Source organism: Theropithecus gelada, chromosome 16 (genome assembly GCF_003255815.1).
Source record: "Theropithecus gelada isolate Dixy chromosome 16, Tgel_1.0, whole genome shotgun sequence".
NCBI lineage: Eukaryota > Metazoa > Chordata > Mammalia > Primates > Cercopithecidae > Theropithecus > Theropithecus gelada.
The window spans coordinates 15,133,446-15,158,478 of NC_037684.1; the positions used below are offsets into that span (position 1 = coordinate 15,133,446).

Genomic DNA, 25,033 nt, shown 5'->3' on the forward strand with positions numbered 1-25,033 from the left:
GGGATTACAGGCATGAGCCACCACACCTGGCCTTTTTTTTTTTTTTTTTTTTTTGAGACGGAGTATCGCTCTGTTACCCAGGCTGGAGTGCAGTGGCTCAGTCTTGGCTCACTGCAACCTCTGCCTCCCGGGTTCAGTATATAAATATTTATGTATTAAATTTGTATGCATATCCACACTGTTCACACTATACCAGGCCATAGGTGACTTTTCAGCAATACAACTAAAGTCAATACTAGCTTTTACACCTTCATGACTTCATGAACTGACTGCCCTCTATCCAAAGATTTACTGGAAGAAACTTTATTTAGGGAAGTTTGCTCAAATCTGAGAAGCCCATCTCATCCTCTAAAATCTGTCCTTTTTCCAGACTAACAAAAAACTTGCTGTCACTTGCTTTTTAAAAGCTTAATTCTTAGTTATCAACTGCCAGTCATTAAGTCTTGACTGAATGCCTCCCATAATATTCATACTAATTCTTTACATGAAAGAGCGCTTTATGGCTCACCAAGTGTTTCTACATCCATGATCTCATTTGATTGTCATGACAGCTGTAGGCTGAAGTCAGTGCTGAGTTTACCCTGAGGACTCTTGCTGGGCCAGAAGACATTTAGGATGCTCTGACTTAGCTCTTAAGGAGTCTGGTTGGGAAGATGAGTTATTTAAGCCTATGAGTGAACCCTTGAATGCTAAACTGAGAGGGCGCATTCTCAAAAGGGCAGGAGTTCAGAAAAGAAATCATGAGGAGTTGGAGAAGTCCCAGATGGCTTTGATAAAGCAGATGGGGGTTGAGGGGGCTCTTGAAAGAGTTTGCATTCATTTATTCAACAGCAAGCATCAAGGCCCTGGTGTAAGCCCAGGAGTACAGTGATAAAGGCAGATGAGGTGCTTACTCTCATGGAGCTGACTCTCTAGAATGGAGGGGAGACAGATAATAAACTAAATAAATGAACACAAATACAGATATTAAGTGCTCTGAAACCAATAAAACAGGACTACTTTTGGCAGTCAGGGAGGGCCTCCTTGAGGAAGTGACTTTCAGACAAATAGTCACAAAAAGTAGCTAGTCACCCTAGGATCTGTGGGCAGGGCATACCTGGCAGAAGCTGCCAGTGCAAAGACTTGAAGGGCTAATGTGCTAGGTATGTTGGAGGAACTGAAAGAAGGCCCCTGTGACTTGAGTGGAGTGGGCGAGCAGTAGAGTTGCCAGATGAAGTTGGGGGAGAGGGCCTAGGTGGAACAGTAAGGAATTGCAGGTGTTGGAACAGCTCTGAAGCAGTGTGGATTAGCTCATTGTCTAGCTAGGTTTCCAGGAGCTCAAAGAGGTTGTCGGCCTTCAGAGGCAAAGTTTTCACAAATGCAGTATGTTGATTAAAAGACCCACGAGCCTGGCCAACATGGCGAAACCTCATCTCTACTAAAATACAAAAATTAGCCGGACCTGGTGACACACACCTGTAATCCTAGCTACTTGGGAGGCTGAGCAGGAGATTCGCTTTAACCTGGGAGGCAGCAGAGGTTGCAGTGAGCCGAGATCACGCTGCTGCTCTCCAGCCTGGGTGACATGGCAAGACTTTGAATGAATGAATGAATGAATGAATGAATGAATGAATGAAAGACCCTTTAAGGCATGAGCCCTGACTTGTGTGTTTCCTTCCCTAGCAAGGACAGAGGTGAACAGAGGGACCTGACTCGAGTGCCCCTTCCTACCCAGCTGTACAACTGGGCCGCACCAGAAGTGATCTTACAGAAGGCAGCCACAGTGAAGTCGGACATCTACAGCTTTTCTATGATCATTCAGGAGATTTTAACAGGTAGATCAAGATCATTAATGGTTGACCAAAGTCCCTATTCTTTGATTGTATTTTTCTCCCCCAACAGGAGTTACTTACTTGTATGAAAATACCAGACTTACTAAAAAGAAACTTCTTGGCTGGGAGCAGTGGCTCACGCCTGTAATCCCGGCACTTTGGGAGGCTGAGGCGGGTGGATCACCTGAGATCAGGCGTTCAAGACCAGCCTGGCCAACATGGTGAAACCCCATCTCTACTAAAAATACAAAAATTAGCTGGGCATGGTGGTGCATGCCTGTAGTCCCAGCTATCTGGGAGGCTGAGGCAGGAGAATCTCTTGAACCTGGAAGGCAGAGGTTGCAGTGAACTGAGATAGTGCCATTACACTCCAGCCTGGATAACAAAGTAAGACTGTGTCTCAAAAGAAAAAAAAAAAGGACTCAGCAAAGCCCATCCATCTGCTTATCAGTGACAATGCATTTAATCCAAACAAAAAATTTATTTTTATTTTTTAAATTTTTTTATTTTTTACTTTTTTTTTGAGACAGAGTCTTGCTCTGTCACCCAGGCTGACATGCAGTGGCTTGATCTTGGCTCACTGCAACCACTGCCTCCCAGGTCTAAGCGATTCTTCTGCCTCAGCCTCCCGAGTAGCTGAGATTACAGGTGCACACCACCACACCCAACTAATTTTTGTATTTTTAGTAGAGATGGGGTTTTAAAATATTGGCCAGGCTGATGTCGATCGCTTGACCTTGTGATCCACCCGCCTCGGCCTCCCAAAGTGCTGGGATTACAGGTGTGAGCCACCACGCCCAGTTGAACCAAACTTTTTAACCTGAATATTGGTATCAGTACTTACAATCTTTGTGAGGTATCCCTTGAGAACTTGTAAATTAGGGGGAAAGACTAGCCTCTGAGAAGTAAACTATGAAATTAAACACACCCTGGGTCCATTAGATGTATGAACAGTGTCACTTGAAAGAAATGGATGTACTTCCAAACCCACTGCTCTGATGTGGAGAAAGTAGTCACATATCTGAAGATGGAAAGAATCCCTCAAGAGGAAGACGTACACACACAGTAAAATCACATTCATTAAGGGCTGCTTTTTTTTTTTTTGACGGAGTCTTGCTCTGTCGCCCAGGCTGGAGTGCAGTGGCGGGATCTCGGCTCACTGCAACTTCTGCCTCCCGGGTTCAAGCGATTCTCCTGCCTCAGCCTCCCAAGTAACTGGGACTACAGGCGCATGCCACCATGCCCGGCTAATTTTTTGTATTTTTAGTACAGACAAGGTTTCACCATGTTAGCCAGGATGGTCTGGATCTCCTGACCTCGTGATCCGCCCACCTCAGCCTCCCAAAGTGCTGGGATTACAGGCGTGAGCCACCACGCAAGACATTTCTTTTTTTTTTTTATTTAAGATGGAGTCTTACTCTGTTGCCCAGGCTGGAGTGCAGTGGTGCGATCTCAGCTCACTGCAACCTCCGCCTCCTGGGTTGAAGCGATTCTTCTGTGTCAGCCTCCCAAAATAGCTGAGATTACATGTGCTCGCCACCACACCCAGCTAATTTTTGTATTTTTAGTAGAGATGGGATTTCACTGTGTTGGCCAGGCTGGTTTCAAACTCCTGACCTCAGGTAATCCACCCGCCTCAGCCTCCCAAAGTGCTAGGATTACAGCTGTGAGCCACCGTGCCCAGCCAAGGTCTGCTTTTGTATGGTGTTTGCAGTCCCAGAGGCAAAATGACAATATATGTGAGATGAGTATTGGGCTCCCGTGCCAGCGGGGAGCCCATATGTACATGTTGCCGACACTGTTGTTTCCTATCTCTGTGGCAGGGATCTCCCTGGTAAATGGGTAAAGTGGCTTCTCACTTATGAATTGACCTTCCAGGTAGTTTTTTTGTTTGTTTGTTTTTTGTTTTCTGTTTTTGTTGCCAGGCTGGAGTGCAGTGGCACAATCTCAGCTCACTACAACCTCCGCCTCCCAGGTTCAAGTGATTCTCCTGCCTCAGCCTCCCGAGTAGCTGGGAGTATAGGCGCCGGCCACCATGCCCGGCTAATTTTTGTATTTTTAGTAGAGAGGGAGTTTCACCATGTTGGCCAGGATGGTCTCAATCTCTTGACCTCGTGATCCACCCACCTCGGCCTCCAAAAGTGCTGGGACTACAGGCGTGAGCCATCGTGCCCGGCCCCTCTGGGTAGTTTTCCTACAGAAAGAAATTAATATATAAAGCAATGAATTGTTTCTAAAGTACAGTGGGTTAGAAAAAAAAAATAAAGGAGTTAAGTAACTTGCCTAAGGTTACCCAGCTTCATCTAATTTCTTTTCCCCCCACTCTACTCTCTGATTTCCTAATGTTACTCCTTTGTATGACTTTTTCCTTACAGATGACATACCCTGGAATGGCTTAGATGGCTCAGTTATTAAAGAAGCCATAGTGTTGGGTAATTATTTAGAAGCTGATGTGAGGCTTCCGAAACCTTATTATGATATTGTTAAGTTGGGCATCCACATCAAGCAGAAAGACCGAACTATGAACCTTCAAGATATCCGGTATATTCTGAAGAATGATTTAAAGGCAAGCCCTGAAGTTGTTGGGAGTTTATTTCTGCTTACCTAACTCAGGAAAGTAGGGAGTTAGAGACTAAGAAGAAGCTGGAGACCAAGTTATAAGAAATTTTCGAAATTCTCATTTTATTACACTATTTCTGTGTTCTTGAGAATAGCCTAACTGCTTAACTTGGTGAAAGCAGCATGAAACTGAGGAAGGGAGCTAGGGAGGTTCAACACATAGGCATAGTAGGGGCACACTGCAGGCACTTAGTGGAGATTCTATGAATGGTAGCTATTATTATTGCTTTTAAGGTACTGGCAATTACAATAAACTAGTTAATTAGGACTAAAGTCAGTCTACCCAACAGGACTAAGAGGGAGTTTATCAGATACTTAGATGGTTTCTAAAGCACCAGTGACATTCAGGATGACTGAGACTATGTCCTTGGCAATATTCCCTGTGTTACAGGATTTTACTGGAGCCCAGAGAACTCAACCAACTGAGAGCCCCAGAGTGCAGAGATATGGACTCCATCCTGATGTCAATGTCTATCTAGGACTGACTTCAGAACATACCAGAGAGACCCCTGACATGGAAATCATAGAGCTAAAGGAAATGGGTATGGCCTTAATTCACAGGTTGTGTTACTTTGACACAAATGTGTTCTGAGAGTCACATGAGCTACAACTAATTGACTCCTCTAAACTGTAGATATAACTTGTTTGTTTGTTTTGTGAGATAAAGTCTAGCTCTGTTGCCCAGGCTGGAGCGCAGTGACACAATCTCAGCTCACTGCAACCTCCACTTCCTGGGTTCAAGCGATTCTCATGCCTCAGCCTCCTGAGTAGCTGGGATTACAGGTGTGTACCAGCTTGCCTGGCTAATTTTTGTTTTGTTTTTGTTTTTGTTTTTGTTTTTTTGAGAGGGAATCTTGCTCTGTCACCCAGGCTAGAGTGCAGTGGCGGGGTCTCGGCTCACTACAACCTCTGCCTCCCAGGTTCAAGCAATTCTCCTGCCTCAGCCTCCTGGGTAGCTGGGATGACGGGGCATGCCACCACGTCTGGCTAATTTTTGTATTTTTAGTAGAGGCAGGGTTTCTCCATGTTGGCCAGGCTGGTCTCGAACTGACCTCAGGTGATTTGCCTGCCTCGGCCTCCCAATATGCTAGGATTACAGATGTGAGCCACTGCACCTGGCCTAATTTTTGTATTTTTAGTAGGGACAGGGTTTCACCATACTGGCCAGGCTGGTCTTGAACTCCTGGCCTCAAGTGATCTGCTTGTCTTGGCTTCCCAAAGTGCTAGGATTACAAGCATGAGCCACCATGCCTGGCCACTGTAGATGCAACTTATACTGGGAAAAGATGGATGCCTTAGGAAGAAAATCAAGATCCTTGAAATTATTAAGGTAAACTTTTTGGGCTCCATATATATATACCTAGTGTGGATCTAGAACTAAGTCATAATAATTGAGTTTATTTCTAGCATGATTACTCTTAAAATTTTATCTAATTGTTTCACAAACAAAAATGCTCATTATAGAGAATTTGGAATAGTTTAAAGAAGAAAATTACCTTTTTTTTTTTTTTTTTTTTAAGAGACAGGATCTTACTCTGTCGCCCAGACTACAGTATGAGGCACAGTTATACCTTACTGCAGCCTCCAATTCCTGGGCTCAAGCCTCTCGAGTAGGCAGGACTATAGGTACATGCCACCATATCCTGCTAATTTTTTTTAAGGTTTTTTTTTTTTTTGAGACATGGTTTTACTCTGTTTCTCAGGCTGGAGTGCAGTGGTACAATCATAGCTCACTGCAGCCTCAATCTCCCAGGCTCAAGTAATCCTCCTGCCTTGGCCTCCCAAGTAGCTGGGACTACAGGTGTGTACTACCACACCTAGCTAATTGTTTTAAATTTTTTTTTTTTTTTTTAGATGAGTCTCGCTCTGTCACCAGGCTGGAGTGCAGTGGCATGATCTCAGCTCATTGCAACCTCTGCCTCCCTCGTTTAAGCGATTCTCCTGCCTCAGCCTCCCAAGTAGCTGGGATTACAGGCACGCACCACCATGCCCAGCTAATTTTTGTATTTTTAGTACAGATGGGGTTTCACCATGTTGGCCAGGATGGTCTCGATCTCCTGACCTCGTGATCCACCCACCTCGGCCTCCCAAAGTGCTAGGATTACAGTCATGAGCCACTGCGCCCAGCCTAATTTTTAAAATTTTTAGTAGAGACAAGGTCTCACGATGTTGCCCAGACTGGTCTTGAACTCCTGAACTCAAGCAATCCTCCTACCTGGTCCTCCCAAAGTGCTGGAATTACAGGCATGAGCCACCACACCTGGCCTAAAAAAGTTTTTTTTTTAGAAATGAGGTCTCATTACGTTGCCCAGGTTGGTCTTGAACTCCTGGCCTCAAGCAGCCCTCCCACTTCATCCTCCCAAAGCATTTGGATTACAGGTGTGAGCCACTTTGCCCAAGCAGTTTTACTACATTTTAGTACATTTGAAAACCTTAGAATTTAGAACTGGAAAGGACCTTGCAGTCGTCAGGCTTAATTCCTTCATATTACAGATGAGAAAACTAAGGGTCAGACTGGTTGTAACCTGTTCAGGATCACAGAGAACTTGTTATAGAAGTGGAACCCAGGCCTTCCAATTCCAGCCAAATGACCATTCACTCTGACTCTCCGTCAGCAGTGCTGGAGGCCTCCAGGGTGGCCCCGTAACCTCATTACTTGGGCTGCTTCATCCCATTCTCTGTAAGCTGTACACCTGTAAACCGGGGGTGGTGGGTGGTCAATCCTAGCATTATTTTTTGAGTTTTTTTATTACTCCCATAATGTAATGGCTCCTTGGGTGGTATCTAGGCTACTTTTTTTTTTTTTTTTTTTTTTTTTTTAGACAGAGTTTCACTCTTGTTGCTCAGGCTGGAGTGCAATGGCGCAATCTTGGCTTACTGCAGCCTCTGCCTCCCAGGTTCAAGCAATTCTCCTGCCTCAGCCTCCCAGGTAGCTGGGACTACAGGCATGCACCACCATGCCTGGCTAATTTTTTGTATTTAGTAGAGATGGGGTTTCACCATGTTGGTCAGGCTGGTCTTGAACTCCTGACCTCAGGTGATCCACCCGCCTTGGCCTCCCAAAGTGTTGGGATTGCAGGCGTGAACCACTGCGCCCTGCCCTAGGCTACTTTTATCAGATGCTCACCAGGAGCATAACTTTAACTGAGAAATAGTCAAACTCTTGTGTATGGAAAGAAGGCTATGAATGTGGTCCTTAAGATTCAGGGGAGCTGGGCACGGTGGCTCACACCTGTAATCCCAGCACTTTGGGAGAGTTAGATGGGAGGATCACTTAAAGCCAGACATTTGAGAGCAATCCAGGCAACATAGCAAGACCCCATCTCTATAAAACAAAACAAAACAAGATTCAGGGGCCTATAATTCGCATGTCCTGGCAGTTACGCATGTTTGGGCACACAATAAAGTTTAGAATATTTCTTCCATGGATAGACTCCTGCCCTGACAACAATTTCTGCCTCATTCCATGTCAAAATAGGAGCTTTCACCTAGGTGACACATACTCCCTCACCTTTTGTGAGTGTATCCAGTAGTCTTCCACAACTGGGAAGGGTATGGGAAAATAAAAAGCTTTTTTTTTTTTTTTGACAATCTTTGCCTCTTGAACAAACCAAGGCTGCTTAGCGGCCAAATATGTTCATTTTAATGAGTTGAATTTTGCTGTTCTTTTCAATAGGCAGTCAACCTCATTCACCAAGGGTTCACTCTTTATTCACCGAGGGGACACTAGATCCTCAGGCCCCAGATCCATGTCTGATGGCCAGGGAGACTCAGAATCAAGATGTTCCTTGCCCTACTCCATTTATGGCAGAAGAGGCCAGCAGCCCCAGCACAGGTCAGGCAAGCCTCTGCAGTTTCGAAATCAACGAGATCTACTCAGGCTGCTTGACTTTGGAAGATGACATAGAAGAGCCCCCAGGAGCTGCTTCATCTTTGGAGGCAGACGGACCTAACCAGGTAGATGAATTGCAATCCATGGAAGAAGAGCTGGACAAGATGGAGAGAGAGGCATGTTGTTTTTGCAGTGAGGATGAGAGCTCTTCAAAAGCTGAGACAGAGTACTCTTTTGAGGACTGGGACTGGCAAAATGGTTCACTCAGTTCACTTAGCCTTCCCGAGTCAACCAGAGAAACCAAGAGCAATTTGAACAACAGGTCCATGGCTGAGGAGTATCTCATCAGTAAGTGTGTGCTGGATCTAAAGATTATGCAGACAATAATGCATGAGAACGATGATAGGCTGAGGAATATCGAGCAGATATTAGATGAAGTTGAGATGAAACAGAAGGAGCAGGAAGAGCGCATGTCTTTATGGGCCACTTCAAGAGAGTTTACGGATGTCTACAACTTGCCTCCAGCTGTGGGCCCTCCATCTTTAAACTATATTCCTCCTGTCCTACAGCTTTCAGGGGGTCAGCAGCCAGACACCAGTGGCAAGTGCCCAACCCTACCAAGATTTCCAAGAATGGTAAGAGACTTTCAAGGGGGACATTGTGGCAAAAGATCCAGGAAAAGAAATGGTTATGGCTGGAAACCTTTCACCCAAGTCTCCGAAGTAAGCACTGGGGATCAGTCAGAGATGAGCCATCAGGTAACCTAAGTGGGAGGAAAGGGCAGCCTAAGCAGGAACCCAGTGCTGGGTTTGACATTGCCCCTAACCTGTGTGGAGGGACTGACGTATATATGCAACCGACTCATAGCAAGGTGCTCTTAGCTTTAGGAAATCAGTCCTCCATGATGGAATTTCAAGGTAGATACTCTCTGCCTCCCAGTCCAGACCCAACACACAGCCCATGTCCTTCTCTGTAAATTCATATGTATCAAATTCACCCATATTAAATTGCTGTTTTATTAGTTAAAATGGTCAAGTATTGGCAATTTTGCATGGCTCAATTTACTGAATAAAGTATCTTGGATAGGTATTAATCTCCATTCTAAGTTGCTTATTCATTCATTCATTCACTCACTCATTCAACAAACACCTGCGGAGCCAGAGGCTATCTAGACTCTGGGTTTGTTTTTTTTTTTTTTTGAGACAGAGTTTGTTGCCCAAGCTGGAGTGCAATGGTATGATTTCAGCTCACCACAACCTCCATCTCCGGGGTTCAAGTGATTCTTCTGCCTCAGTCTCCTGAGTAGCTGGGATTACAGGCTTGCACCACCATGCCCGGCTAATTTTGTATTTTTAGTAGATATGGGGTTTCTTCATGTTGGTCAGGCTGGTCTCAAACTCCTGACCTCAGGTGATCCGCCCGCCTCGGCCTCCCAAAGTGTTGGGATTATAGGCTTGAGCCATTACACCTTGCCTAGACTCTGGATTCTGATGATGAATAAGCCACAAACTCTGCCCATAAGTAGCTCAAATACCAGTTGGGGACTGAGGGACCTGGTGGATCAAAGAAAACCCCTCAGAGGAGGTGAGCAGACACCATAGGAGCTGGCTGGGAGGTATAGCCTGCAGAGAGGCTCCTCCTTAAGGACAGGGCTGTTGTCTGACTCCTCCTGTGTCCCAGCACCTAGCATGATGACCAGTACATAGAAGGAACTCAATAAATGGTCAGTGAAGGAATGAGGGGATGAATGAATTAATGAATTTGAACAAGTTCACACTCAGAGAGCTGGCTGCCTCTTGAATTATAGAATCTTAGAGTTGGAAGATCCCTTAGACATGCATTAGCCTGTGAATTTACAGAGTGTGACACTTAAGCCCAGTGATGTAAACTTCCTGAGGCCCAGCGATGTCAAGATGCGAGTGGGGTAGGAGAGGTCTGCCCCATTGGAAGGCGGATGTTATTACTGGTATTATTTAGAATATCTGGCCCATGATGATAAAATGCAGGCCAGCTTTTACTGAGTTTTGTTACTGTTTTAAAATTCTCTGCTTAACAGTTATCTTCTTTTTTCATTTTTTATTTTATTTTATTTATTTTGAGATGGGGTCTCACTCTGTTGCCCAGGCTGGAGTACAGTGGCACAATCTCTGCTCACTGCAACCTCTGCCTCCCAGGTTCAAGCAGTTCTCCTGCCTCAGCCTCCCGAGTAGCTGGGACTACAGTCACGTGCCACCATGCCCAGCTAATTTTTTGTATTTTTAGTAGAGACAGGGTTTCACCATGTTGGCCCAGCTGGTCTTGAACTCCTGACCATAGGTGATCCACCTGCCTCGGCCTCCCGAAGTGCTAGGATTATAGGTGTGAGCCACCATGCCTGGCCATATCACCCTTTTATTGCTTATACAGGACAGATAGCTCTCCCTGCCACCCCTCAACTTGTTGTGCTACAACCAAGGGCCAAGTTGGTTAGGGGCAGGTCTCCTGATTCCTGGTCTGTTGTTCTTTCATTGTACAATGCTGAATCTTAGTGAGGCTTCAGTCCTCACTTAGAACATTTGGAAAAGCATTGACATTTATTTTTGCTGGAGTGAAGTGGCGCTATCATGGCTCACAGCAGCCTCAATCTTCTGGACTCAAGCGATCCCCCCGCCACAGACCCCTGAGTAGCTGGGACTACAGGCTGTACCAGTATACCTAGCTAATTTTGTGAATTGTAGAGATGGGGTCTCAGCACGCCCAGCCAGTATTTATTTCTTTATCTTTTTTTTTTTTCCCCATAGAGATGGGGTTTCATTATGTTGCCCAGACTGCTCTCAAACTCTTGAGCTCAAGCAGTCCACCTGCCTTGGCCTCCCAAAGTGTTGGGATTACAGGCAAGAGCCACCATGTCCAGCTGTCATTTGTTTTTATATAAAGAGAAGACACAGCCAGGTGCAGTGGTTTACGCCTGTAATCCCAGCACTTCGGGAGGCCAAGACGGGTTAATCGCTTGAGCCCAGGAGTTCGAGACCAGCCTGGGCAACACAGCGAAACCCTGTCTGTATAAAAGATATCAAAATTAGCTGGGCATGGTGGCGTGTGCCTGTAGTCCCCACTACTCGGGAGGCTGAGGTGGGAGGATCACCTGAGCTCAGGAAGTTGAGATTACAGTGAGCTGAAATCATGTGACGGTACTCTAGCATGGGCAACAGAGTGAGACCCTGCCTCAAAAACAAAAAAGGCACAAAAAATTTACTTATATCCTAATATTTCTGTTTCCATAGAAAATTAGAGTTTGCTAGAAAACTATTAGAAATCGGCCGGGCGCGGTGGCTCAAGCCTGTAATCCCAGCACTTTGGGAGGCCGAGGCGGGTGGATCACGAGGTCAGGAGATCGAGACCATCCTGGCTAACATGGTGAAACCCCGTCTCTACTAAAAATACAAAAAACTAGCCGGGCGTGGTGGCGGGCGCCTGTAGTCCCAGCTACTCGGAGGCTGAGGCGGGAGAATGGCGTGAACCTGGGAGGCGGAGCTTGCAGTGAGCCGAGATCGCGCCACTGCACTCCAGCCTGGGTGACACAGCGCGAGACTCCGTCTCAAAAAAAAAAAAAAAAAAACTATTAGAAATCACTTTTGTTTTTTTTTTTTTTAAGAGACAGAATCTTATTCTGTCGCCCAGGCTGGAGTGCAGTGGCACCATCTCAGCTTACTGCAACCTCCGCCTCCCGGGTTCAAGTGATTCTTCTGCCTTAGCCCCCCGAGTAGCTGGGACTACAGGTGCGCGCCACCATGCCCGGCTAATTTTTGTATTTACTCCTGATCTCGTGATCCGCCCACCTTGGCCTCCCAAAGTGTTGGGATTATAGGTGTGAGCTACCATACCCGGCCTGAAATAACTTTTTTATGTATTATGTTTTATTATCTATTGCTGCATAACAACAACAACAAAGCCCAAAACCTAATGGCTTAAAATAACAATAGTTTATTATTTCTCGCAATTCTGTGGGTCAGGAATTTGACAGGGTTCCCCTGAGTGGATCTTCTGTTCCACATGGCCACTGGCTAGCATCACTCACTTGTTTGCAGTCAGCTGGAGGTTGGACTGGGCAAGAAGGTCCAAGAAGCCTCTACTTACATGTCTTGTACCTTGAGCTCCTCCACGTGGCCTCTCTTTGCACTTGACTTGTCATCATTCAATAAATAGTCTCACCCAAGCTTCTCTACAGCATAGCAGCTGACTTTGCAAGTGAAAGGTAAAACTACCAGACCTCTTAAAAGTTAGTCCTGACCCTAGGATTGTATCACTTTTCGCTGCTTTCTGTTGATCAAAGAAAGTCACAAGGCCAGCCCAGATTCACTGGGTGGGAAAATAGACTCCAGCTCCTTATAGGAGGTGTGTCAAGGTGGACAGAAGGGAGGGAATTGATGGTGGCCACTGCTGGAAACCATCTATTAGTACATAGGATATAAAACAATGATACCATATTTATTTTTTCCTTAAAAACGTCACCATCCTTTTTTAGCATTAGAGAAAAAGCCATCTCTATCTAAATGAATTTTTCAGACAATTGAAGTTTATTTCTTTAATTTCTTAGTTCTTAAAATTTTAATTATATTGAATGAAAACATTACAGACTTCATGATATTCTAAATATCTATTTTGATTATATTCTAAACATATTCTAACCTTGGTGACAGTGGTATTTTTCTGAACACCTGTTATGGTGAAGCATCATGATACAGTGCTATCTTAAGCTTCTGCTAAGGAGTGTTTGCCCATACAAAGGCCTCTGGATCTTATACTTCAGGGAGCATGTAGTAAATTTTTGTGCCTCCTTCTCACTTTTACACATCTTGCTCCCATCTCCAAACTCCGCATTTGTTGCTTTAATTTGCTGTAGGCTAGGAAATATAATTAACTAAGTTTGTTAGAATTATGTTAAACTTGGGATAAGTAGAGCCAATAGTCTCTTGAATAAAGAGCATAGACTTTCACTTGTTTTACTTTTGCTATTTCCTAAGTATTGTAACCTTTGTTGTAATCTATTTTATTTTCATAGCATCCCCAGTGGTAGGTATTATCGTTCTTATTTTATGGATGAGGAAACTGAAGTGCAAGGTTCTCTTAGTGTTAGGGCGCAGTGTCTCACACCTGTAATCCCAGCACTTTGGGAGGTCGAGGAGGGTGGATCATTTGAGGTCAGGGGTTCGTGACCAGCCTGGCCAACATGGTGAAACCCCGTCTCTACTAGAAATACAAAAATTAGCCCAGTGGTAGTGACACACATCTGTAATCCCAGCTACTCAGGAGGCTGAGTCACGAGCATCTCTTGAGCCTGGGAAGCAGAGGTTGCGGTGAGTCGAGACCATGCTACCACACTCCAGTCTGGGCAACACAGTGAGGCCCTGTCTCAAAAAAAAGAAACAAAGAAAAAAGAAAAAGATTCTCTTAGGTTAGTCTGAATAACACTTAGACTGGAACCCAAGGGCCATGACTCCTGCCACAAAGATCTGCTGTCTTCATATTCATATAGGACGGGGAGAGTGGATTTTTAAAAAAGTTCTATCTTGTCTGCTTATTCTCCACTTGTACCCTGTCTGGGGTAGGTTCCTGGAGACCAACATTTTTGGGTAAAGACCTCAGATAAGCTGGGCACAGTGGCTCACACCTGTAATCCCAGCACTTTGGGAGGCTGAGGCGGGTGGATCACAAAGTCAAGAGATCGAGACCATCCTGGCCAACATGGTGAAACCCTGTCTCTACTAAAAATACAAAAATTAGCTGGGTGTGGTGGTGCACGCCTGTAGTGCCAGCTACTCGGGAGGCTGAGGCAGGAGAATCTCTTGAACCCAAGAGGCGGAGGTTGCTGTGAGCCAGGATCTCGCCACTGCATTCCAGCCTGGCGAGAGAGCCAGACTCTGTCTCAAAATAAAAACAAAACAAGAAACAAAACAAAAGACCTCCAGATAAGAGATGGGTTAGCAGATAGGAAACATGTAAAGGGAAATCCTGGTAGGTCTGGTTATTTCTATATATTTAGCAGGAATAGCTTTGAAAATAGTGTGAGAGTGAAGAGAATGGGAATTCTCTCATCAAAGTACTGAAATCTGTTTATTGCTTTTTAAGCTGCCGACTCTTTGTGACCCTGGAAAACAGAACACAGATGAACAATTTCAGGGCACTCAAGGAGTCAAGGACAGTTTGGGAAGAAGCAGGATCCAAAATACCAGTAGGTGGGTCAACATTTTGTTGTTCTTAATGTCACTATGCCTTTAGACTTCTGCGTGTCTCTGAGGCCACTCGGTGATCTTCATATGTCTAGTGACAAAAGGGGACTGTGAGTGATGAAGAAGAGCAGCATCATAGGAAGTTGAGGAGACATCAAAGCCCAAGTGACTGACAGGTTAATCAGACAGAACTCATCAGTTGTTAGAAACAAAGTATCTTGCCTTTCCACAACTGCCCAGATAGTTTTTCTTATAAAAACAAACACCAGTTATTCCATTTACCAGTGCTCCAGAAACCAAACTTATTGGAAACCAAGGTTGTTTAAAGTGTCACTGGCTCCAGAGGGAGAGTTGAACAATGTCACTATCACCCTGGGGTGTGTGATTTCCAGCCAAATGAATGAAATGAATTGACTTTAGCACAAATTACTGGAAGAAGAGTATGTGTATGTTTGTATATATATTCATACACATATGTGTATATAATATATTCATACATGTATATATATTCATGCACACATATATGTATCTATTCATGCAAATATATGTATATACACATATTTATGCATATGTATACATACATATATTCATACATACACACACACATATGCTGAGTTTTAAAGAACTTAATTAAAACAGGCCGAGTGTGGTGGATCACGCCTGTAATCCTAGCACTTTGGGAGGCCAAGGTGGGCAGATCACTTGAGGTCAGGAGTTCGAGAGCAGCCTGGCCAACATGGTGAAACCCCGTCTCTACTAAAAATACAAACATTAGCTGGGTGTGGTGGCGGGCACCTGTAATCCTACTTGGGGGATGGAGGCTCAATAATCGCTTGAACAGCCAGGCGCAGTGGCTCATGCCTGTAATTCCAGCACTTTGGGAGGCCGAGGTAGGTGGATCACAAGGTCAGGAGATCAAGACCATCCTGACTAACATGGTGAAACCCCGTCTCTACTAAAAATAGAAAAAATTAGCCGGGCGTGGTGGCAGGTGCCTGTAGTCCCAGCCACTCGGGAGGCTGAGGCAGGTGAATGGCGTGAACCCAGGAGGCGGAGAGCTTGCAGTGAGTGGAGATCGTGCTACTGCACTCCAGCCTGGGTGACAGAACAAGACTCCATCTCAAAAAAAAAAAAAAAAAAAAAAAAAAGAATCGCTTGAACCCGGGAGGCAGAAGTTGCAGTGAGCTGAGATGGCACCACTGCACTCCAGCCTCAGCAACAGAGCGAGACTCTGACTCAAAAAATAGATAAATAAATAAATAAAGAACGAACTTAAGTAAAACAAATTTATTTGGTGTGTGGGAATTTTTTTTTAATTTTAAAAAAATTTATTAAAATTTTTTTTTTGTTTAAATTTAGTTAGGTATTATAAGTAAGGGAATTACTAAAGGGGCAATAAATGTTTTTTTCTTTCTTTCTTTTTTTTTTTGAGACGAAGTTTCACTCTTGTTGCCCAGGCTAGAGTGCAGTGACGTGATCTTGGTTCACTGCAACCTCCGCCTCCCAGGTTCAAGCGATTCTACTGTCTCAGCCTCCCAAGTAGCTGAGATTACAGGTGCCCACCACCACGCCCAGCTAATTTTTTGTATTTTTAGTAGAGGTAGGGTTTCATCATGTTGGCCTGGCTCGTCTTGAACTCCTGACCTCAGGTGATCCACCCACCTTGGCCTCCCAAAGTACTGGTGGGATCGTAGGTGTGAGCCACCATGCCCAGCCAGTACATGTTTTTCAAGGCAGACTAGTATATCAGTTTTAGGGGTTTTTTTCCTATGGATAAATGGTAGCACTGATCCACAACTTTGAAGTCAGTTCTGGAAAAAAAACAAACAAACTTTTTATTCCTCCCCCTAGTGGTGATTGAGACTAATGACGAGTTTGCTGTTTCATGTTGGCAAATATGTACGTAAGGGAGAATGAAGGAAAATGTCCAGAGATTTTATTTATTTATTTTTTATATTTGTGTAGTGGAGTTTCACTCTTGTTCTCCAGGCTGGAGTGCAATGGCGTGATCTTGGCTCACTGCAACCTTCGCCTCCCAGGTTCAAGTGATTCTCCTGCCTCTGCCTCCCAAGTGGCTGGGATTACAGACATGCACCACCATGTCTGGCTAATTTTGTATTTGTTAGTAGAGACAGAGTTTCTCCATGTTGGTCAGGCTGGTCTCAAACTCCCGACCTCAGGTGATCCGCCTACCTCAGCCTCCCAAAGTATTACAGGCATGAGCCACCGCATTCAGCCAGATATTTTAGATCAGTGTATTTTATTCCTATGAAGGGAATAATGAAGAACTACCTAGCTGGCATCAGAGTGTTTGGCACTTACACCACTTATAGAAGCAGATGGGATGACATAGCCATTAGATGACAAAGAAAAACCCGTAATTGTTGTGGCTTCCCCTGCTTGGCACCCTCTTCCCTCAGAAGTACAATAAACAGACCAAAGAAAAGTTTAACATTTTTCTACCTGTTCATCTAGTCTTTTTGTATGCTTAAAAAAAGTGACAATTATGATATGTGTAGGCAATTTTATATCCTGATTTTTCACTTTACATTAGAATGTAAGCATTACTCTGTGTTATTAAAAAAAAGCAACAACAACAACCTGTAAACTTATTTTGAAATTGATGGGCTGGGCAAGTTGGCTCCCACCTGGAATCCCAGCACTTTGGGAGGCCAAGGCAGGCAGATCACTTGAGCCCAGGAATTGGAGACCACCCTGGGAAACATGGCAAAACACCATCTCTACAAAAAATTAGCCAGGCATGGTGGTAAGCGGCTGTAGACCCATACCCTCCCCTACTTGGGAGGCTGAGGTGGGAGGATCACCTGATCCTGGGGATGTCAAGGCTGCAGTGCCACGATTATGCCACTGCATTCCAGTTTGGGTGACAGAATGAGACTCTGTCTCAAACAACAACAACAACAAAAATAGTTGGATTTCACCTATGGTTGAATTTTAGGTTGCTTCATTCTTTATTCTATTATGAATAGGGACACAGTTACTTGTAAATAATGCTTCGTTTTTACATTTTGGATTATTTCCTCAGGATAGATTCTCAGAAGAAGAATTACTTGGTCAAAGGTTTTGAAGATTTTAAGGATAAGGATTCTTTTTTTTACCCCCCTTTTTAAGACAGGGTCTCACTCTGTCGCCCAGGCTTCCTTGCAGTGGCGCAATCTCAGTTCATGTTTTGTTTTGTTTTGTTTTGACACAGAGTCTTGCTATGTCGCCAGGCTGGAGTGCAGTGGCGCAAACTCGGCTCACTGCAACCTCCGCCTCCGGGGTTCAAGTGATTCTCCTGCCTCAGCCTCCTGAGTAGCTGGGATTACAGGCGTGCACCACCATGCCCAGCTAATTTTTGTATTTTTAGTAGAGATGAGATTTCACCACGTTGGCCAGAATGGTCTCAATCTCTTGACCTTGTGATTTGCCTGCCATGGCCTCCCAAAGTGGTGGGATTACAGGAATGAGCCACCATGCCCGGCCAATCTCAGTTCACTTTACGGGGCCAATGTGGGAGGGTCGCTTGAAGTCTGGGAGTTTGAGACCACCCTGGGCAACAAACATAGTGTGACTTCATCCCTACCAAAAATACAAAAATTAGCTGGCTGTGGTGGCAGGTGCCTGTGGTCCCAGCTACTTGGGAGGCTGAGGTGGGAGGATCTCTGGAGCCCGGGAAGTTGAGCCTGTAGTGATCTGTGGTTGTGCCACTGCATTCCGGCCTAGGTGACAGAGTCAGACCCTGTCTTTGAAAAAAATTTATTTTTTAAAAAGGAAGCTGATCAGATCTGCCCTCTCTGATTCAGCAGTCTCTCTGCTTTCTGGTCCAGCTGGGGAATAGGACATTCTGGATAACAGGGAATTCATATCTGTGCCACAGAGCACACACTCTTTTTTCTTTTTTCTTTTTTTTTTGTTTTTTGAGACGAGTCTCGCACTGTCACCCAAGCTGGAGTGCAGTAGCCTGATCTTGGCTCAGTGCAACCTCTGCCTCCTGGGTTCAAGAGATTCTCCTGCCTCAGCCTCCTGAGTAGCTGGGATTACAGGCGCTCGCCACTATACCCAGCGTGTTTTTGTTTTGTGGGTTTTTTTTTTTTTTTTTTGTATTTTTGTATTTTTAGTAGAGACGGGGATTTCATCATGTTGGCCAGGCTAGTCTTGAACTCCTGACCTCGTGATTCACCTGTCTTGGTCTTCCAAAGTGCTGGGATTACAGGTGTGAACCACTGCACCCAGCCTACACTTTTTTTTCTTTGGAGATAGAGTCTTGCTCTGTTACCTAGGCTGGAGTGTGGTGGTGTGATCTCAGCTCACTGCAACCTCCACCTCCCGATTTCAAGCAATTCTCATGCCCCAGCCACCTGAGTAGTTGGTATTACAGGCATGCACCACCATGCCCAGCTAATTTTTGTTTTTGTAGTATAGAGTTTTCCCCATGTTGGCCAGGCTCACCTCAACTCCTGGCCTCCGCCTACCCTGGCCTCCCAAAGTGCTGGGATTACAGGCCTGAGCTACCGCACCCAGCCAGATCATGCATTTTTGAAAAGTTAATTGAATAGATGATAAAATGTACATGTTCATGAGATATTTATAAACTTTATTTTTTTTCTGGAGACAGGGTTTCACTATGTTTCACAAGCTGGCCTTGACCTCTGGGCTCAAGTAATCTTCCTGCCTCAGCCTCCCAAATGGCTGAGACTACAGACCTGAGCCACCATGCCTGGCTAGTTATGGGATATTTAGAGGAAAAAAAGACTCCCTTATGTTGCAAATGAGGAAGCCTTGGCCTAGACAGATTGATGTTTGCCAAAGTCAGATAGTAACCTAGTGGTAGGTCAGGTTCTAGAATTCAGTAGGACTAGATTGAAGGTTTCTGAATGTTCTTCAGGATCTCTGATGCCTTAAGACTGTTTTTAACAAATCAGCCAGGCATGGTGGCTCACACCTGTAATCCTAGCACTTTGGGAGGCCGGGGTGGGTGGATCACTCAAGATAAGGAGTTCAAGACCAGCCTGGGCAACATGATTTTCTACTAAAAATGCAAAAATTAGTCAGGCATGGTGGTGTGCACGTGTATTTCCAGCTACTTGGGAAGCTGAGGCATGAGAATCGCTTGAACCCAGGAGGCGGAGGTTGCAGTGAGCCGAGGTCGCACCACTGCACTCCTGGGCAACAGACTGAGACTCTGTCTCAACAACTACAGATGTTAATTGTGTTGTCACAGATATGAAGGTGGGCCTGTTACCAGAGAATTCTGATGGAAGGGCAGGAGCAGAACCCTCACCTGAACCATCATCTGTGATTTGTGGCATTTGCAGGGGAGGCTCTGCAACAGCCCAGGGATTGTCTTGTGAAACTGCGCTTCAACTGTGGGTTTCTTCTACCTCTGAAAATCTCCCAAGAGCACTTTTATAATCACAAAATCTAAACTTAGAAACTAAAAATACTCTTAGAGATCTTATAGCTCAGTCCTTTCATTTCTTAGCCGAGGAAAACCTAGAGAGTCCACTGCCCAAGCCAAAGCCACACAGTTTGATAGTGCACTCTTCACTCTGTCAAGCCACTGGCAGGGACCTTCTGCGTCACCCAACTCTCACTGGGATTCTACCAGGTAAGGATCCTTGCAGGCTGGAAACTGGTGGTGGGGCAGGGATGGGGGCGGGTTCTGGCACCCTCTGCTGGTGCAAAGGGGTCAGTGCAACTCTAGGAATGGCTCGGAGAGTAGGAAACAGGTCCTCTGGATGGGCTAGTGGGCTTTCAGTTCTGTCAGGAACTTGAGCAAACTGATGTGTTTGTGTCCACCCTGCTCCCCCTACCTCCAAAAAACCCATGCAATTCAGGATGAGTGTGGATCCTGTTTCTTCTGAAATCTATAATGCAGAGTCCAGAAATAAAGATGATGGAGAGGTACACTTAAAATGGAAAAGTGAGTATAAAGTCATGGGTTTTGTTAGACAAAATGAAATTTAAAGTATATTTCTAATGTGGTTGATATTTCTAAGTATAAAACCTATGTTGCACATTTAGAACCATAGCAATGTCCTTCTGAATTTTTTTTCTTTTATTATATTTCATTTTAAAAGCAGGGCCCTTCTGACTATAGACTTCAGAAGGGAAATGCTTTTTTTTTTTAATTTCTAGACTTTATAGGAAATATTCTTATTATATAAATGTATATTGTATAAGAAATGTAATAAAACAGTACACAATACAATAAGTCCTATTAATACTGTTAATAGGAAACAACAATGACTTTAAGCAAACTATGACTTTAAGCAAAATGATGTATAACAAAACCAATTTTACCATGGGCTAATTGATATAAACAAGAGTTAAGTTCCTACAGCATATGTCTGGTCACAAATACATCACCATACTTCCAAATAAAGACCAGAACACTTCCAATATTAAACATTGAAATAAATGTGAGCTATGTACACATTTAAGAGAGATTAATAAAAACAGGTAAGATAAGTAATTACCCATTTATTCTAGTTCAGGGTCACAGGTGGCTAGAACCTATCCTGGCAGCTCAGGGTACAAGGAGGGAACCAGCCCTAGACAGACACCATTCCATTGCAGACTACTCACACACTCCCACTCACACAGACTGGGGCCATTTCGACACACTAGTTCACCTAACGTGCACATCTTTGGGATGTGGGAGGAAACTGGACTACCTGGAAAAAACCCATGCAGATATGGGGAGAATACTTAGGTGCCACACAGACAGTGGCCTCAGCTGGGAATTTTTTTTTTTTTCCTCATCAGAGTTACAATGAAACAATATTGTATAAAATGACATTATTTGAGGAACTGCTACATAGATATTTACTGTATAGCATTATTAAAGTGGAGAGTATGCAGTGTCACTCTCATATCCTGTGGGCATTATCCTTTGTATCAGTTTTCTCTTATAGGCTTAAAGGATATAATGTCTATTTTTAATACTAGTCGTAAGTGACATTAGCAGAAGTGTTCCACAACTTTTGAAATGAAAACATGCATGTATGTATGCACTCCAAAAATATGAGCTCAGTGTAGTCTGGAAAGACTAGACAAACTCAAATAGAATCCTTTCTATTATTACACACTGGGAACTTTAGATGTCATTTTTCCTGTTAAAATTTCACAGGAAGAGGGTCTATCTGTAAGTTTTTTGCTGTCTTTCACCCTGGAAGTCAGCAACAAGGGTTGTTGTTTGGGATGACTAACTGAAATTCCCTTCTCTCTGTCATCAGTTCTCCCCTCACCTCCCATTCAAGCCAAACAGGGCAAGCTAAGGATGATAACAACTGTAAAAAGGCAATTATTGTTACAGTATGAGTTATAATAGTATTGTGTATTTCTTTTAGATGAAAGCCTGTGTTTCCAGTGTTTACAGTGATGTTTTAAATGCTATTTTCTCTTGTGCCCAGTGGAGGTGAAAGAAATGGCAGAGAAAGCAGCTACTGGACAGCTCACCGTACCTCCTTGGCATCCTCAGAGTAGTTTGACTTTAGAGAGTGAGGCTGAAAATGAGCCCGATGCCCTGCTGCAGCCACCCATTGGGAGCCCTGAAAACACGGATTGGCAGCGAGTTATTGAGTATCATAGGGAAAATGATGAGCCCAGAGGAAATGTCAAGTTTGACAACATGGGCAACAATGACTGTGACAGTGATCAGCATGACAGACAGCCCAGGCCTGGAAGCTTCACCAGTAAGTTCACTTGCGGGAATCAGGATAGGTGAACTCAATCAAGTATCAGTCTGGAGAGGTGGCTCAGCCTGTAATTCCAGCACTTTGGGAGGTGAGGCGAGCAGATCACTTGAGCCCAAGAATTTGGGACCAGCCTGGTCAACATGATGAAACCTGGTATCTACAAAAAAAAAAAAAAAAAAGCTGGGCATGGTGGCACACGCCTGTAGTTCCAGGTACCCAGGAGGCTGAAGTGGGAAGATCACTTGGACCTAAGAGGTGGAGGTTGCAGTGAGCTGTGATCACGCCACTGCACTCCAGCTTGGGTGACAGTGAGACCCTGTCTCAAAATAAAAATTAAAAAAAGTTATCAGCTCTCAAAAAAGTAAACCTTCCAGCATATTTTTTTGGTTTGGTCCTCTCTACTTTCCTACTTTTCTGGAAACCTTGAATTCCAGGGGAAGGCAGTATAGCCATATATCTCATTGCATTTCCCACAGGCAAACAGATTCAGACACTGATCAGTTTTTATATTACTGAAACAGGCCCCTTTGTCCAAAGGAAGTAAAATAATCATGTACTGACCCTGGTTTTGGCAAGGAATTGAGCCTTCTTTACCTGGGGATAGAGGTGGGCCACCACTGCCTACTGCCCATGTCTCTGCATTGTATTCTAAGCTGGAAATAAATTCTCCCAGAATTTATTTAGAATGTATTCTAAGCTGGCATTAAATTTTCCCTCCAGAGAGTCTATGCTGGAGGAACCTAGAGACACATGACATTTATTGTCATCGGTTTATAGATTTACAGGTTAAAAAAAATGAAGGCCATATATTTTCAGTTGATAATTTGCTTACAATCAGGGCATGGGATATTGTTTCACAGTTGTTTATAAGTTAAAGAAAGATACATCTGGCCGGGCGCGGTGGCTCACACCTGTAATCCCAGCACTTTGGGAGGCTGACACGGGCAGATCACGAGGTCAGGAGATCGAGACCATCCTGGCTAACACGGTGCAACCCCGTCTCTACTAAAAATACAAAAATTAGCTGGGCACGGTGGCGGGTGCCTGTAGTCCCAGCTATATGGGAGGCTGAGGCAGGAGAATGGCATGAACCCGAGAGCCTGAGCTTGCAGTGAGTGGAGATTGCGCCACTGCACTCCAACCTGGGTGACAGAGCGAGACTCTGTCTCAAAAAAAAAAAAAAAAAAAAGAAAGATACATCTAAAATTGTCATTTGTCTTAGGCAGAAAATCTATTGACTTGGGTATTGTTTGTATTTAGAATCTCTTTCTTGTCAAGCGTCACTCGCGAATGGGTGGGCACATGATCCAGGGCTGCATTTTGAGGTCAGGCTAAACTAACAGTCTCTACTCTCTGGACTGAATGTAAGGTATGGGATATGGCCACTCTTGGCAGAATATGTATACATCTCTTCTCTCATGCCACCTTTATGCTCTTCCATGTTGTCTGAATATCACTGAATAACTTTGGCCCTGACTGTGTTACAATCATTAGGTATCAGGCACCCATCTCCCAGACAAAAGGAACAACCAGAATATAGTGAAGCCTTTCAAGCAAGTTCTGACGCATTGGTGGCTGTTGAGAAATCTTACAGTGTAAGTAATACTGCCTGGAAAGCCAAGTCGAACCCAAGGATCTAATAAGATAGATCTGAGTTGTTATGTGTTATGACACCAAAATAATATCTATAGTAGTTATTTTTGGCTGGAGCATGTGCCTTCATGTCACTGACATGAATAAAATAATCTTTCCTCCTGTCTGATACTTTTTAAAAAGTCAGTTCAACTCAGTGAATTGTGTATCCTGGAGATTGGGAGAGTACAGAAAAGTGTCAGATTCAGCTTTTGCACGTGAGTTTCTGATATAGTTGGGTAAACAAAACTGGAGCAAAGCTCCTTCCCCAGCAGATGACTGAGGTCAGTTAGGAGTAGGAAAAGCAAGGGCAGGGTTGCTATGAGAGTACCTTCACCTGGAATATCCTCTGAGGGCCAGACTCAGCTCCCAGCTCAGTGGAAGTGATGTGTTTGTGCCTGACAACTGCGCCTCAGCAGGATCCATTTGCATTTCCACTGCAGTTACAGCCTTGCTTCAGGGGTTTGACACACTCTAGGCCATAGCGCAGCCAGACTAAGAAACCAAAAGTTTTTTATTGTCATTGATGTGGGATTGCAATCATTTAAAGAATATAGACAGCAATTGAGAATGATACAATATATGAATACAATAGTGATAAAATGTAAGGTCTTTTGACCTATTATATTTAATTATGGCATACGAACCATTCATAAGATCAGCTTATTCTTTCTCTGACTTGAGGGCTGGAAGAACAGTCATATTAAGCATACTGGCTGAGCTGGAGAAGCAGGCCTAGGCAGAAAAGTGGGGAATGTCTGCAGGAGGCCAGGACTCAAATTCAGTTTGATGAGAGGTAAAGAGGAGCAGCTGTTAAGTGCACAGGAAGGGAAGCGTGTGGCAAAAAGCAGTGTCCGAGGAAATTAGTCACAAAATCTCTGCCAAGAGATCACTGAAGGTTGGGTGTAGTGGCTCACACCTATAATTCCAGCACATTGGGAGGCTGAAGCAGGAGGATCGCTTAAAGCCGGGAGGTCAAGACCAGGCTGGGCACCATAATATGACCCTGCCTACAAAAAATGTAAAAATCAGCTGAGCACAGTGGCTCACTCCTATAATCCCAGCACTTTGGGAGGCCAAGGTGGGCAGATTGCTTGAGTCCAGGAGTTCGAGACCAGCCTTGGCAACATGGCGAGGCCCCATCTCTACCAAAGATAGAAAGGTTAGCTGGATATGGTGCATGCCTGTAGTCCCAGCTACTTGGGAGGCTGAAGTGGGAGGATCACC

At 44.4% G+C, this 25,033-nt stretch overlaps 1 protein-coding gene across 4 annotated transcripts in view; it reads left to right on the forward strand.

Moving 5' to 3' along the window:
* Positions 1 to 25,033, forward strand: part of TEX14 (testis expressed 14, intercellular bridge forming factor) — a 143,382-nt gene that overhangs the window by 91,175 nt on the left and 27,174 nt on the right. For all 4 annotated transcript variants that reach the window (XM_025361598.1, XM_025361600.1, XM_025361601.1 and 1 more), the window contains exons 11-19: positions 1,663 to 1,814; positions 4,187 to 4,377; positions 4,822 to 4,972; positions 8,107 to 8,897; positions 14,371 to 14,477; positions 19,957 to 20,082; positions 20,312 to 20,397; positions 21,890 to 22,171; positions 23,669 to 23,769. In XM_025361598.1, the coding sequence (XP_025217383.1) occupies positions 1,663 to 1,814; positions 4,187 to 4,377; positions 4,822 to 4,972; positions 8,107 to 8,897; positions 14,371 to 14,477; positions 19,957 to 20,082; positions 20,312 to 20,397; positions 21,890 to 22,171; positions 23,669 to 23,769 (1,987 nt within the window). The remainder of the gene's footprint in view (positions 1 to 1,662; positions 1,815 to 4,186; positions 4,378 to 4,821; positions 4,973 to 8,106; positions 8,898 to 14,370; positions 14,478 to 19,956; positions 20,083 to 20,311; positions 20,398 to 21,889; positions 22,172 to 23,668; positions 23,770 to 25,033) is intronic.